This window comes from Saccopteryx bilineata, chromosome 4 (genome assembly GCF_036850765.1).
Source record: "Saccopteryx bilineata isolate mSacBil1 chromosome 4, mSacBil1_pri_phased_curated, whole genome shotgun sequence".
Taxonomy (NCBI): Eukaryota; Metazoa; Chordata; class Mammalia; order Chiroptera; family Emballonuridae; genus Saccopteryx; species Saccopteryx bilineata.
The window spans coordinates 262,802,668-262,817,672 of NC_089493.1; the positions used below are offsets into that span (position 1 = coordinate 262,802,668).

At 44.2% G+C, this 15,005-nt stretch overlaps 1 protein-coding gene across 1 annotated transcript; it reads right to left on the reverse strand.

Moving 5' to 3' along the window:
• Nucleotides 1–1,145: 1,145 nt before the first annotated feature.
• Nucleotides 1,146–13,099, reverse strand: ZNF3 (zinc finger protein 3). Its single transcript, XM_066274320.1, has 6 exons — nt 12,993–13,099; nt 11,744–11,836; nt 7,982–8,118; nt 6,004–6,095; nt 5,590–5,716; nt 1,146–4,001 (listed from the first exon to the last, which is right to left on the reverse strand). Exons 3-6 carry the CDS (start codon nt 8,034–8,036, stop codon nt 2,932–2,934), a joined length of 1,344 nt encoding a protein of 447 aa, XP_066130417.1. The 5' UTR covers nt 8,037–8,118; nt 11,744–11,836; nt 12,993–13,099; the 3' UTR covers nt 1,146–2,931.
• Between the last annotated feature and the right edge of the window lie 1,906 nt (nt 13,100–15,005).

Here is a 15,005-nt window from a genome sequence, read left to right on the forward strand (position 1 = left end):
GAGATGAGAAGCATCAATCATTAGTTTTTTCGTTGCGCATTGTGACACCTTAGTTGTTCATTGATTGCTTTCTCATATGTGCCTTGACCGCGGGCCTTCAGCAGACCGAGTAACCCCTTGCTGGAACCAGCGACCTTGGGTCCAAACTGGTGAATTTTTGCTCAAACCAGATGAGCCCACGCTCAAGCTGGCGACCTCGGGTTCTCAAACCTGGGTCTTCCGCATCCCAGTCTGACGCTCTATCCACTGCGCCACCGCCTGGTCAGGCTCTAAAAATTTTTTTTACAGTGGCCAAGACATGGAAACAACCAAAAAGTCCTTCAATAGATGACTGGATAAAGATGTGGTACATATTTACTATGAAATACTACTTACTCAGCCATAAGAAATGATGACATCGGATCATTTACAGCAACATGGATGGACCTTGATGACATTATACTGAGCGAAATACGTAAATCAGAAAAAACTAAGAACTCTGATTCCATACATAGGTGGGACATAAAAATGAGACTCAGACATGGACAAGAGTGTGGTGGTTATGGGCGGGGGAAAAGGGTGGGGGAGGGGAGGGGCACAAAGAAAACTAGATAGGTGACAGAAGACAATTTGACTTCGGGTGATGGGTATGCAACATAATCAAATGTCAAAATAACCTGGAGATGTTTTCTCTGAACCTATGTACCCTGATTGATCAATGTCACCCCATTAAAATTAATAATAAAAAATAATTAAAAATTTCATGTACAGTAATGGCTAGTCTCAGGGCCTACTGAGAAATTCTGAAGGACTAACAGTGATGAAGTTTATGGGGGGTGAAGGGTTCAGCATCTGGTCAGAGAAGGGCTGACACTGTGCTGAGGTCTTTCCCTGAGGTCCACATTAAGTCACCCTACTCAGGCCCAACCCAAAATGCCCTGCCTGCAATCTCTTATCGTTTATGTCCTTTTAAGTCCTAGCAGTTTACCTTCTCCTAGGAATATTCTATATTCCATTATTTTTTCCTTTACAGTATAGATTTTTTACCTTTCCAGAAATAATTTTGTCTGACTTGGTGCTTAGAAATCTGCATTACTAACAAGCAGCCTAGTGAGTCTAACAGGTTCATGAGATACAATCAGCAAGTATGTGGTAAACGTCAAAGATGAACCAAAACGCTGTTTAATTCTAGTTTTAAGAAATTAAAACACATTAGGTGATCACAATGCCAGAGTTCCAGACATTTCTTCATTAGACTTTCATCTTAGCCATCTCCATGACTGTAACATACTTTCACCTATAGCCAAACTAAGAAATCTTGAAATGCCCATTGCTACCCAATATCCAAAGGCTCTCTTGTCAGGGATTCCATACCCAGTAACACCTTTCTAGTTTTAGTTACTGGTTCTTATTTATTTTATTATTTATTTATTTATATTTCATTTATTGATTTTGGAGGAGAGGGAGAGGATGGGGGGGTAAGACAGGAAGCATCATCTTGCTTCCCGTATATGCCTTGACCAGGTAAGCCCAGCGTCTTGAACCAGCAACCTCAGCATTCCAGTTCGATGCTTTATCCACTGCGCCACCACAGGTCAGGCCTAGTTGCTGGTTTTAAGTGTCATACTACACAGAATGATATGCAGCACAAACCATCCTAGAAGTGGGTATAAAGGTAGGAGTGATTGTATAAATGACTGAGTAGACTGAGGTAGTAGCTAGAGGAATATGATGGGAGTCTTGAGGGAGAGGTCACATGTTGGGGACTAAGAAGTGGTTGGCTGTACAAAAAATTTAATTTTTAAAGATTCCTTTTACAATCAGTTTTGTTTAAAATGAACTTCACCCTTGCACAAAAACACACTCACTCTCTCCTTCTGAAAAACTATTCTGTTTAATAGTGCACTTCATTTATGCTACAAGATGAGCAGGATTGGGAAAACATAGTGAAAGTTAACCCCTTCAGCTGGGACTCAGGAGCTCCATTCCGACCCAGCAAGGAGCCCGGCCACCAGGCTCAGGCACAGCCTTCCTTCTCTGGGCTCTGCTTGGTTTGTATGCATATTCTGCTGTTGAATCAGAGGGGAGGGTGTCAGGAGAGGCCTAGCTGCTGGGGCTAGATGTCACACAGGACATAGGTGACAGAGGGCAGGGAAAGCTGGCTGGACAAGCTTCTTAAAAGCATCTTTAGGGGTTTGGATTAAATCACTTTTTATCACAGGAGTGGTGAGAGGATGAGAGAGAAGAGGAAACAGAGGCCAATGCTAAATCTACTTCCTCATGGTAGACTCACCGATTAGATGTATTTCCCAGTTAGCCCTATCACAACAGGGAATTAAGATGGGTTCTCCCAACAAAACTGCCAGACTGCTCTTGAAAACCTGGTCTTGCTGCCCAACAGCCATAAAGGATAGTCAACACATAAAATCTCTCCTGCACCCCTTACCCCCAAATAAATCCCTCAACACCAAATTTTCTTATCAAAATTTAAAGCTGGATTAGGATACAGCCCTCTTTTTCCTTTCTTAGCAAATAACAGGACCCAGGGCACTCTTTCCACTGCCTTCTGTGCTGACTATACTGACTCCAACTAGAGGAATCCTTAGAATTTTATTCCTACTGTGCTTCCATCCCCACTTTGATAAGAAAGGCTCCTTTGGTGTGAGAAACATGGTCTAGTGCAAACTCCCTTCCATAGAAGATGATGATTGGTCCTTATTCCCAGCACTTAATCTGCTGCTTGCCTCATTAATTTTTCAAGGCTGGTATCATTCCTGGGGAAACTGACTAGGTTGCTAATCACTGAGCCAGTATGATTTGCCCAATTTGTCTCGTTTTCTAAAGTGAAAGGTTTGCATCAGAAAAGACACATCCTAAGTTGTTCATACTTTCATAGTAAGGCAGAAGCTCTTTAGACTCAGAGGAAGTGAGAAAAACAGGTATGTGGCTCTTTCATGTAGACTCTCTGATATTTAATTCAGCAGTAACTCTGAGAGAACTTTTGCTCATCCCCATTACGTTCAAAGGCTTCTCTCCAGTGTGAATTCTCTGATGGCGAACAAGAGCTGAGCTATACCTAAAGGCTTTCCCACACTCACTACATTCATAGGGATTCTCCCCTGTGTGGATTCTTTGATGCTGAATAAGGCCTGAACTATAGGTAAACTTCCCTCCACATTCCATACATTCATAGGGCTTCTCTCCAGTGTGGATTCTCTGGTGCTGATAGAGGTGTGAGCTCTGGCTGAAAGCCTTGCCACACTCATTACATTCATAGGGCTTCTCTCCAGTGTGGATTCTCTGGTGATGAATGAGGGTAGAGCTCCTACTGAAGGCCTTACCACATTCGTTACAAGCATATGGTTTCTCTCCAGTGTGGATTCTCTGATGATGAGTAAGGGTGGAGCTCCAGCTAAAGGTTTTCCCACACTCGTTACATTCATAAGGTTTCTCTCCAGTGTGGATCCTTCGATGTAGAATGAGTGCAGAGCTACAACTGAAGGTCTTCCCACAATCATTACATTCATAGGGTTTCTCTCCAGTGTGGATTCTCTGATGCTGAATCAGATGTGAGCTCTGGCTGAAGGCCTTCCCACATTCACTACATTCATAAGGCTTTTCCCCAGTGTGGATTCTCTGATGTTGAATAAGGTCTGAAGTTCGATTAAAGCTCTTGCTACATTCATCACATTTATGGGGTCTGTCTCCCACAGGAAGTCTCTGTTGTGAAATAAGGTTGGAACTCACAGAGAAGCTGTTCCCAAAATCATTATACTTTTCACTTCTCTCTCCAATGGGGGTTAGCTTTTCCTCAACTGTCACTTCACCAAAACCTTGTATCTTCCTATTCAGTCTTTCTCCAGAAGAGTTCCCCAGCTGCCTCTTTAGGCTGACTTCTTTTTCATAGGCTTCTTCAAACTTAAGACCCTGAGAAATATCCTTTTGGAATCTTCCCAATAGCACCCCATGTGATCCTGTATCTTCAGAAATTTCTTGATCATGCTCAGTTCTGGTCTCACCATCTGGCACAATACAAAATACAAACATCACTTGTTCCTTGTGGAAGAAAGAATCAAAACCAGAGGACAGGATAATCACGTGCATGCCTCTTATCTGCCCAGGCGTTGTGTAGCTAAGGCAGAATGCCAGAAGAGGAAACAGGGAAGGAGAAAGGCAGGAAGCAAAACTGAGAAAACAGCTGGAAGTTGAATTATGAGGAGAGGATGGATCTGGCAGAAGCAGGGAACCAAAAATAAAAGAGAGGAAGTAACAAAGTCCTCAGAGAGGTTACGGATTGCAGATATAATTTGGGAGATGGTGACAACCAGAGCTGGTTAAGGCAGGTGTGGAAGGTGATGAGAAGCAGTAGCAGAGCAGGAAGAAGCACCAAGGTTGAGGTCACTAGTGAACCCTGCAGCCCCAGGAGAAAAGAACACTCATGTCTGTGGCTGTGCCTAAGACACAGACTAAGGAAGTCTCAGGAAAGACTCAGAAGACATAGTCCGTCTTTGGGCCCCAGGCCTGGAAGGCTGCTATGATGTGAAAATAGGTAAATAATTTCCGTATTTGACTTCTCTATTTTCACTGTCTTGGTGGTTCTAAAGGGAACTTAACACAGAGAGAATAAGTATAAAGTGTCTAGATGTAAGCAGTTTTAAGTTTGCCAACTATTTAAAGAAGTAAATATAGGGCAATGAGTATTAGAGGCAGAAATAGCTATTTCTCCCTTGCCTCAACAGGTACCTCTCAGAACCTCTCTGCTCTCAATTCCCTTCAAACCCAGGACCCTCGGCTCTTCCTCTGCCCAGAGATCATGTCAAAATACAAAAAAGGGACTCCTGATCATGTGAAAGGATACGGGACAACGTTTATCCTGCAGCAAACAGTTCTAGAACTCAATCTCAGATCCAAGATCTGCACGGGACAAAAGGAAATGTCGGGGAGGTCCAAATGGGAGTTAGAAGACCCTCTGGCACTGCTCAGGAAAACGTTCTCACTGAAAGTAGGTGAGAGATGAGGAACTGAGTCCACAGACTAAAGTTTTAAAAGAATATTGCTCCCTATAACAACTTAAATTTTTACAAGAGCAGCACTAGGTCATGAACAAAGCAACAAGTCCTTATAGGCAATCCAACAGAGAAGGGTAAGAGATACGAGTTCCAGAATGTTCACTTGGGCTCAGAGAAGTACCTCACATGTTCAGGGATCCAAATATATTAATTTTTTTGGAAAAGTGTCTGGATTGTATGTTAAATCCTAATAATAACATGGAAAAAAAGTACCATATTTGGACTTAAAAGACCAGGGCCACACACCAGCTGTAGGACTGTGTGTAAAACATTTAAGATCTCTGACCTCTCTTACCTCACCTATAAAATGAGGATAATTCTAACTGCTTCAGTTGCTGTGTTACTGTGAGGATTAAATGAGAGAATACATATAAAACCTCTTTATAAACTGCAAGTTCCTATACAAATGGGAGTTACAATTATTATTGTTGAAATTTTCTGAGACTAAGTCAATCCTTAGTTAATTATTTTCACTGTTACTAGCAAACAAGGAAGCAAAGAAATGTCAAGAGAGTTTTATTGAGAAAGTATAACTCCTTACCCAGCGAGAACACATTCCCGTAATTCTCAAGCATAACATCTCTATAGAGATCCCTCTGAGCAGGCTCCAAACGCTTCCACTCCTTCCGAATAAAGTACACAGCTACATCCTCAAATGTCACCAATTCCTGAAACAACATGTTTCTGCATGTGATTTCAGGGTGAGGGGTCAGACTGGCAGCACCAAAAAATAATTCTGGATGAGGTTGAATAATGCGCATTTGGGAAGCTGGGGAAAGGCTTTTAGGGTGGAGAGAGATCAAAGTGCAAGAAAGAAAGTAAGGTCCGCTACTCAGCAAGTAAGTACCACAGTCCTGACGGAGTGAATCATGGTTGGGGCACTGAACAGGATGTTGCTGCTCAAAAAATGTCCAGAAAATGGGAAAGAAAAAGGATAAAGGGACTCACAGCATACCTGGGACTTGGCCTTTAGGAGGGCAGCTGCCAACATCTCATCCCCCAGACTGTCCTTGTTGGAAAATGCAGGAACTTTTGAGGAAGGAAGAGCTGAGGACCATAAAACAGCCAGTGAGTGAGGATCTGCTGCTATCCAGCCTCCCAACCTTCAGAAAACTCAGAGGGTCCTGGGACAACACAAGGTACACTCCTTTGACAGTCCTAAGTTCACTTCCTTTGCAGCTACTAGAGGTGCTTATAACAGGCACATTCAGTGTGGGCCCATCCTAACGAGAGATGTCTAAAGCCTGTTGATCCTTGCTCTCTACTCTGCCCACTGTCCCCACCTTTCTCTCCATCACTCTACTCTTAATAAAATTTGCCCATTCCTACCGTTAGCGATGGGTGTGTTCTTGCCCATTCTCCCAAGCTTGGTCAGGAACAACGGCTGTCCTGTCATATCCCTCCCATCATTCTCTACATCTCTGAACTCAAACTACTGTATGAAGTTCTCTTAGACCAGAGGAAAACTAGGAGCATCACCCATCCCTGACTGAAGATGTACACTCATAGCTGTTCTCCCTCCCCAGATTAAATCTACAAATCTCAAAATACTCCAAATAAATTTTTCCTGTTTCTGTACCTGGTCACCCATATTCTTCTGTCATTCTTAGATCAACATAGAGGGTGGGGCAAAAGTAGGTTTATAACAGTTATGAGTATGCAAAATAGTTTATTCTTGTATTATTATCTATTAATTATATTACTTTTCATAGGAACAACTGTAAACCTACTTTTGCTCCACCCTGTATTTATCCTACAGAGACTCAAAATCCCTAGATACTAGATTCTGCAGAATCACTCAGACAAAAAGGTCCTTAAATACTTTTCCTCATAAGCAAGGGAATAATACCCACTAGGAATGAAACTGGCTCCAAAGTCATGAAAGCAGTCTTATGAAAGCAAAATATAAATACTTTTGTGGATTCTTGTCCATTTCATCCTTTTTCCTGTGACCTACAAAATGATTCCCATAAGCCTCCTCTAAGCACATGATCCTAAAGAGCACAAACCAGGACTAAGGAATTGGCTATTACAAAGGCACTGAAAAATGAAATTCGGTGACTGTCACAGCTGTTTTTTTAAAATTATTGATTGATTGATCTTAGAGAGTAGAAGGGAGAAATAGAGGGGGTGAGGGGAGAGAGGGGGCGAGAGGAGAGACAGGGAGAGGGAGGGAGGGAGGGAGAGGGAAGGAGAGAGAGAGGGGAGGGAGAAAGAAAGAGAGAGAAAAGAGAGAGGGGAAAAAAAACGGGGGGGGGGGAGAAGGGGAGGGAGAGAAAGAAAGCATTGGTTTTTTTGTTGTTGTTCCACTTGGTTGTACATTCACTGATTGCTTTTTATACGTGCCCTGACTGGAGATCAAAACCATAACCTGGGTGCATTAGGATGACGTTCTAACCAACCAAGTCAACCAGCCAGGGCCTGTCATAGTTTTCTTAATCCTGCACAAGAAAACCACAGCCCTTAAAAATGCCTCATCTATAAAACCTATCAAGCTGTACATTAATCCCAAGTCAGCCTTGAGTTGTTGAATGGCAAGAACTATGTCTTAATCACTTCAGGATTCTAGTGGTTAGCCTAGTCCCTGATGACTGCCGAATGACTGAATAAAAGAATGAATGAACTTGACTGCTGTTGTCAACATAGGATGCTGAAGGCCTGGTATGAAACCCTAAAGTTGCTGGCTTGAGCACAGGATCATTCACATGATCCCAGGGTCACTGGGTTGAGCCCAAGGTCGCTGGCTTGCGCAAGAGGTCACTGTATTGACGTTAGCTTCCTGGTCAAGGCACATATGAAAAGCAATCAATGAACAACTCAAGTGAAGCAACTACGAGTTGATGCTTTTCATCTCTCTCTCACCCTCTCAAAAAAAAAAATCGTATCTTAAAAAAAAAGAAAAAAAAGAAGTGAATGAATCTCGTATTCCTTACCACTCTCAAGCAGGGCCTGAGGTTCCTGAGATGCATGATCAGCCTGAGTTTCCATGGGTAAGGCCAGAGCCCCTTATCTCTGGTCTCCTATTAGCAGACTCAGCAGGAAGCAGGTTTTGAATGAGAATAAGGAAGCACTGCAGAAGCAAAAGTTCAGAGTTCAAAGATTAAAAAAAACACACACCAAAAACCCACCTCCTGAATAGAGAGGGGAGCTAGCTAGCATTTTAGTACCCAAGAACGACAAGAGTAAATGCAGCTACTGGAACTAGTGTTTAAGACCCTGGTGAATATAAATACTACCACTCCCTGTAATGAGATTACATGAGGATCACTAAAAGTGCCCAAGTTCCTTGATAATATCCCACCTTTGGCTCTCTCCACATATTAAGGGATATTTATAACAAAAAATGGGGAATACCAGTGCCAAATAAGATATTAACATAATGAAATACTAAGCAACTATCAAAATGAAAAATATCAGAGTAAAGTAAAAAAGAGAATGCAAACATAGATTGTAAAACATGTATATATCATATCAACTTTTAAGAATATTTGGGCCTGACCAGGCGGTGGCACAGTGGATAGTGTCAGCCTGGGATGCTGAGAACCCAGGTTCAAAACCCCGAGGTCGCCAATTTGAGTGCAGGGTCGCCGGCTTGAGTCCAAGGTCACTGACTTGAGCAAGGGGTCACCCACTCTGCTAAAGCCCCCCTCCCCACCTCCCCTGTCAAGGCAAATGTGAGAAAGCAGTCAACGAACAAGTAAGGTGTCCCAACGAAGGATAGATGCTTCTCATCGCTCTGCTTCTGTCTGTCTTTGTCTTTCACTATAACCCCCCCCACACACACAATAATAATAAAAAAAAAGAATATTTGGGCCCTGGCCAAATAGTTCAGTTGGTTATAGCATCATCCTAATATGCAAAGGTTGTGGGTTCGATCCCTGGTCAGGGCACACACAGAAAACAGGTGGATGTTTCTGTGTCTCTCTAATATCAATAAATAAATTAAAAATATTTAGGATAATGTCTATTTGTTTATAGACAAGAAAAGAAAAATTCTCATAAACATTAGTCTTGGTAGGAGGAAAATAACTTTATTATAGATTGCTAGTTGTTACATTAAATTTAGGTGTTATCCTTAGAGGAAAGGGGTCATGAAATAGCACCAAATAACAGAGATCCTTAATGAGTTCTCTCATTTATAAAACGTGGAGAAACACCTATTTCACAGAACAGCTCTATTAAATTAAATAAGATCCGCCCTGGCCAGTTGGCTCAGTGGTAGAGCACTGGCCAGGCACGTGGATGTCCCAGGTTCGATTCCTGGTCAGGGCCCACAGGAGAAGCGCCCATCTGCTTCTCCAACCCTCCCCCTCTGGCTTCTCTCTCTTCCTCTCTTCCCCTCCTGCAGCCATGGCTCGAATAGAGTGAGTTAGACCAGGGCACTGAGGATGGCTTCATGGCCTTCGCCTTAGGCCCCAAGAAGAGCTCAGTCACTGAGCAACAGAGCAAAGTCCTAGAAGGGCAGAGCATCGCCCCCTAGTGGGCTAGCTGGGTGGATCCCGGTCAGGGCGCATGCGGGAATCTGTCTCTGCCTCCTCTCCTCTCACTGAATAAAAAAAAATAAAAAAAAGCAAACAAACAAAAAAAGTTAAATAAGATCAATTCTTCCCTTTCTTTCTAAAATTGTTTTTTGCTCCCCATCCTGGTCAAAGGTGGGATATTGCCCTTTTTATGGTCCTCCTGAGTCTCATCACAGGGACTGGGTACATATATTCACCCAGATCTAAAAGACTAGTCTCAGATGCTATTATTTCCTCACGGAGAAGGTACCAGCCAACTTTCTTTTTATCTCCTTTCTCTGCCAATACAGTACATTCACTGGGTCAGAATATAAGCCCCTGAAGCAGGGACCAATACTTTTTTTAAAACACAAGACTACTGGCCCTGGCCAGTTGGCTCAGTGGTAGAGCGTTGACCTGACGTGTGGAAGTCCTAGGTTTGATTCCCAGTCAGGACACACAGGAGAAGCAACCATCCGTTTCTCCTCCCCTCCCCCTTCTCTCTCTCTCTTTCTCTCTCTTGCTCTCTCTCTTTCCCCCTCCTGCAGCCATGACTCAATTGATTCAAGCGTGTTGGCCCTGGGCACTGAGGATGGCTCCATGGAGCCTGTGCCTCAGGTGCTAAAAATAGGTCAGTCGCAAGCATGGGCCCCAGATGAGCAGAGCATTGCCCCTGATGGGCGCCGCTGGGTGGATCCCAGTCAGGACACACATGGGAGTCTGTCTCTCTATCTCCCCTCCTCTCATTTAAATAAATAAATAAATAAATAAATAAATAAATAAATAAAATTTAAAAAGCCCACAAAACTACTGACTACTCTGGTTTTATCCTGACTAATGTCCATAATCTCACAGTGGTACAACAATCAAAAGAGATATGTTTTCTATGGCTCTAATGAATAAAATGTAACATTAACACCTAGACTAATGTTTGAATCTCAGGCAGAAGTTTCCACTTCACTGAATGTTTTGGCAAGAATCAACAGATCTAGAATAGATGCAGCAGCCATGAGAGCATCCTTACACTTAGGCAAGGGCAGAGAAAAAAAAACCCTTGGATTTTGTCTACCTCCCTCTCTTTATCTGTTTATTCACTAAAATAACAAACATCTGTTGAATGCCAAAACAGTGTTGCAAGGCGCTACTGAAAGGATTAAGAAACCAGGAATGCAAACAGTATTTGTTTCATCATCACAGACTGTTGCACTCAAACAAGGCATAAAAAGGGGAGGGGCCTGGTCTGAGAGCTACAGAGTTCAGAGAACTCTGGTTTTTGGGCAACAGGGATATAAAATGCCCACCACCAGTATCATTACAGTGAAAAGCACTGAATCAGGCATGAACCAGGACCACCAGCTTAAGGTGGGTAATATACCCGCTTGTCACTGCCACCCTGCCAGCTGGGTCCCTTTAAACCAGGGGTCCCCAAACTTTTTACACAGGGGGCCAGTTCACTGTCCCTCAGACCATTGGAGGGCCGGACTATAAAAAAAACTATGAACAAATCCCTATGCACATTGCACATATCTTATTTTAAAGTAAAAAACAAAATGGGAATATAATATTTAAAATAAAGAACAAGTAAATTTAAATCAACAAACTGACCAGTATTTCAATGGGAACTATAGGCCTGCTTTTGGCTAATGAGATGGTCAATGTGCTCCTCTCACTGACCACCAATGAAAGAGGTGCCCCTTCCGGAAGTGCGGCGGGGGCCAGATAAATGGCCTCAGGGGGCCGCATGTGGCCCACGGGCCGTAGTTTGGGGACCCCTGCTTTAAACTATGTCTTAGAGCCAGCCATCTCTTTGTTTCTATCAACCAACTTTACAATTTCCAGGACTGTTTATAAGCAGACATCCCAAATAAATCAGCTTTCAATCCAAACTCTTAGAAAGGAAAATCAGAAGCTGACTCCAGAGGAAAAGAGCAATGTTCCCTCCTCATAGCTGGTTTAACCAATGCTGGAACTCAAAGGCATATTGTTGAGAACAAGTCCCCACTGTCTGGATCAGTAAACAATGTCCCTCATAGAAAGAAAAATCTCCATTGTGCTCCCATGGCTCAGGTGCAGGCAGGGCCCTTCCCCTCCTCCACTGCCAACCCTTCTCCCTGGAGCTGCTTCTAGGGACTGAGAAAGATGACCTAGTAGAAAAAACGAGTCACAGAAAGCTTTGCCTACTGAATTCTTTCCTACCTTCTTTGGAGTTATCCCTAGAAGGCCAGAGCAGCAACTACTTTGAGCTTCGGTTCAACTTCTTGAGAATTCTGAGTTCAGTTGATGCCAATGCTGTACGATTAGGGGATAAAAAGAAAAAAGGAATTTAAAATATTCACGTAAACTTCACTTCTAATCTAGACATTTATAGGTAAGGGGGGAAAAAAGGACATACACTAATAAATACTAATTAAGACGAAAACTGGTATTTGTGTCACACCGCTGAAGAAAGCTGAAAAGGAAGTTAAAGTTCTCCACACCAACCTCTCATTCAGGGTAGGAAATGCCTCTCAAGTTCTTAACACTGTCAGCTAACTTGCTAGATACGGTCAACACTTCAGCAAGAAGTCTGTCCCACTACTCCACACGCAGCCACCAGAGATGACAAACTGAAAATCTGTCCCCTTGGACCTTAACCTCACACAGGCCTAGTGCCCTATGGACCTTGAACGATAGAATCGTCTTCCACACCACTGTCCAAAAATCAAATGATGACCACTCTCCGTAAACAACTCTTCTTGGGAATAAATACCTACGTTTCCTCTAATTAGTCCACAGTTCACAGGTTCATCATAATGCTAATCCTCTGGTAAAGTTTACACATGCTCTTCAGAGCGTAAACACCGGATCTGTGTTCAATTCCAGTTCAAAAGAATATCAAATTAGGGATTTAATACAGCTGCAAATAGGAGCCAGTTGTACCATTACCACTCCCCGTAAAAGACTCGATTTACTGGTCGCCAGCGAATTATTCCCGTAATCTGAGTTCCCACTCCCTCTCAGACCTAGTTCCAACCGCGCACACTTCAGAGAACTTTCTCTGACCCTAAAACGCAGATAAGTAAAAACAGACCTCCTCTCCTGCCGCGGGCGCAAGTAACTGTGTAAACCTCAACTGAAAGCGTCTCCAACTACCAAGTTAGGGTCGCTGTCATAAGCTATTTTAAAGAGAGGGACCCCTGGAACTTTTAAGTGCTCGAGCTGGGCGCTAAATCACAGAACCAGAACCCGAACTCCCTTTCTCCCTCCCACGCAGGGTACTGCTCAGGGGAGGGGCGTCCTTGAGGAAACGGAGTCCGGGACCAGCTGCGGGGGAAGGAGCGCCGCGGCGGCACCCCGCTCCGGGCGGGCCTGGGGGCCCCACGGGTCGCAGCGGCGCGGACACCACCCTCTTCCCGGCGACTACAGCCTCCGTCTCACCGCGAGCCCCGAGGGCGACCGGACTCACCCCGGGGGCAGGGACGGAAGATTTGGGGGGGCTGGACACGGACCAGAGCCTGTTAGGCACTGTCATAGAACCACACACCGGGGACAGAACAAAGAACGGAAGCTCCCTCAGTTTCACTTCCGGGTCGGTCTTTTTTTTTTTTTTTTTTTTTGGTTACCTACCCCACGCCAACTCCTCTCCTCTCCAATTGTTTTCTCTAGGAAAATGGGAGGACTCCACCTCTCGGTGGTTTATTGACTCGAGAAGCGCGGCGCCGGCGTAGGGCCCTAACCCTGACGGGGCAGTCGGGCTTTACGCCCTCGCCCGGCCTCCGAACCGCGCCCCCTGCAGGCGGGGCCGGTCTGGACGCCGTGCACCTTCGCTTCAGGGCGCATGCTCAGATGCCGTCCGTCCGGGCTGGGGCGTGAGGTGCGTTCGGTGATGAAGTTTAAGATAAAAACCTTGTTACTAGTTTACTCTCCAGCCCCAAACTTTGTTTTGATTAGATTCTTCATCAACGAACATCCAAACCTGTCCTCTTGATTCTTCACAAATTTATTGTCTAAAAAGTATAAAACAATAATTGGTCTATCATTTCTCTGACCATCATCTGTGATCTAACGTGCCACATTTTAAATTGGTTTTTCTCCTGTTAGTTGGCCTTTTGTTAATTTTATTAGTCCAGTTTCAAGAACTAAAGAAGGGTGGGGGAGGGTGGATGTCCCCCTCCCCAACAATTCATGTAAAAATGCCCCCTTAAAATATTAAAATCTGAAGGAAACATTCCAGTCCATCTAAGAGTTCAGGTGCAGACCAACTTGCACAAGGAGAGCAGAAAAGACTTGGGGATGTTACTAATCCAAGAAAACAGGAGAAGACATACTGCTGTGAAGAATGTGTGAAATGCTTGAGGGAATGAGAGGCAAGGTTTAGTAGTCCCTCGCTGCCACTCACTTTTATGCCCTCACAGGAGGAATCCATTCCTTACAGGCTATACAAAACAGGCTCTTGTGATCTGAGTAACAAGGTCCCTCTTGATTCCCACTTAGAGCCCTGCCTATCATTTGATTCCAATCTTTATTGCATCTAATTTATAGTACACCACCCACTCAGCTCTGCAGATGCAACAGATCTTACTCTCAATGACTTCAATCTAAAGACAGTAACTTAAATGACCAAATCAGAGGAGGAGGCATGTTTCTGAAACCGTCTCATGCCCCGTTGGGAGGAAAACAGGGTCTGTTCATTTCTTGCTGACAGCTGAAGAGAAAGTTTATATTCAAGCAAGAATTAAGAAAAAGAAAGAAGGAAAGAAAGAGAGAGAGAGAGGGAGGGAAGGAAGGAAGGAAGGAAGGAAGGGAGGGAGGGAGGCAGGGAGGAAGTGAGCCTGATCAGGCGGTGCGGTGGCGCAGTGGATAGAGCGTCAGACTGGTACACGTAGGGCCCAGGTTCGAAACCCCGAGGTTGCCAGCTTGAGGGCGGAACCGTTAGGCTTGAGCATGGGCTCACCAGTTTGAGCGCAGGGTTGCTGGCTTGAGCGTGGGATCATAGACATGACCCCATGGTCGCTGGCTTGAGCCCAAAGGTCGCTGGCTTGAGCCTGGGTGGCTGACTTGCTCAAGGGGTCACTCGATCTGCTGTGGCCACCTGGTCAAGGCACATATGAGAACGCAATTAATGAACAACTAAGGAGCTGCAATGGAGAATTGATGCTTCTCATCTCTCTCCCTTCCTGTCTGTCTGTCCTATCTGTCCCTCTCTCTGTCTCTGTCAAAAAATGATTTTTAAATATTATATATGGTATTTTATCTTATTTCCCAAGAATGGTGCTACATAATATATTCCAAAGAAGTCACAGATTCTTCAAGAAAATTGTTTGGTTTTGAAGTACTGTTATAACTGCCCAAGAAGCCCCAGGAAACCTACAGCCTGCTTGGTGCACAAGACACCGAATGCACCTCCCGTTCTGCTAGCTGAATGGAGAGGCCAGACCCTCCAGCGAGCTGAAACTGCAGGTGCAGGTATGTGCTAAGA

What these genes read in the sequence shown, in the direction of transcription:
- ZNF3 (XM_066274320.1), bottom strand. Translation starts at nt 8,036, where the DNA reads ATGGAAACTCAGGCTGATCATGCATCTCAGGAACCTCAGGCCCTGCTT. An exon ending in TCAGGCCCTGCTTGAGAGTG is followed by an intron (nt 6,096 to 7,981) that starts GTAAGGAATACG and finishes TATGGTCCTCAG; the next exon opens with CTCTTCCTTCCTCAAAAGTT. An exon ending in TCCTAAAGGCCAAGTCCCAG is followed by an intron (nt 5,717 to 6,003) that starts GTATGCTGTGAG and finishes ATGTTGTTTCAG; the next exon opens with GAATTGGTGACATTTGAGGA.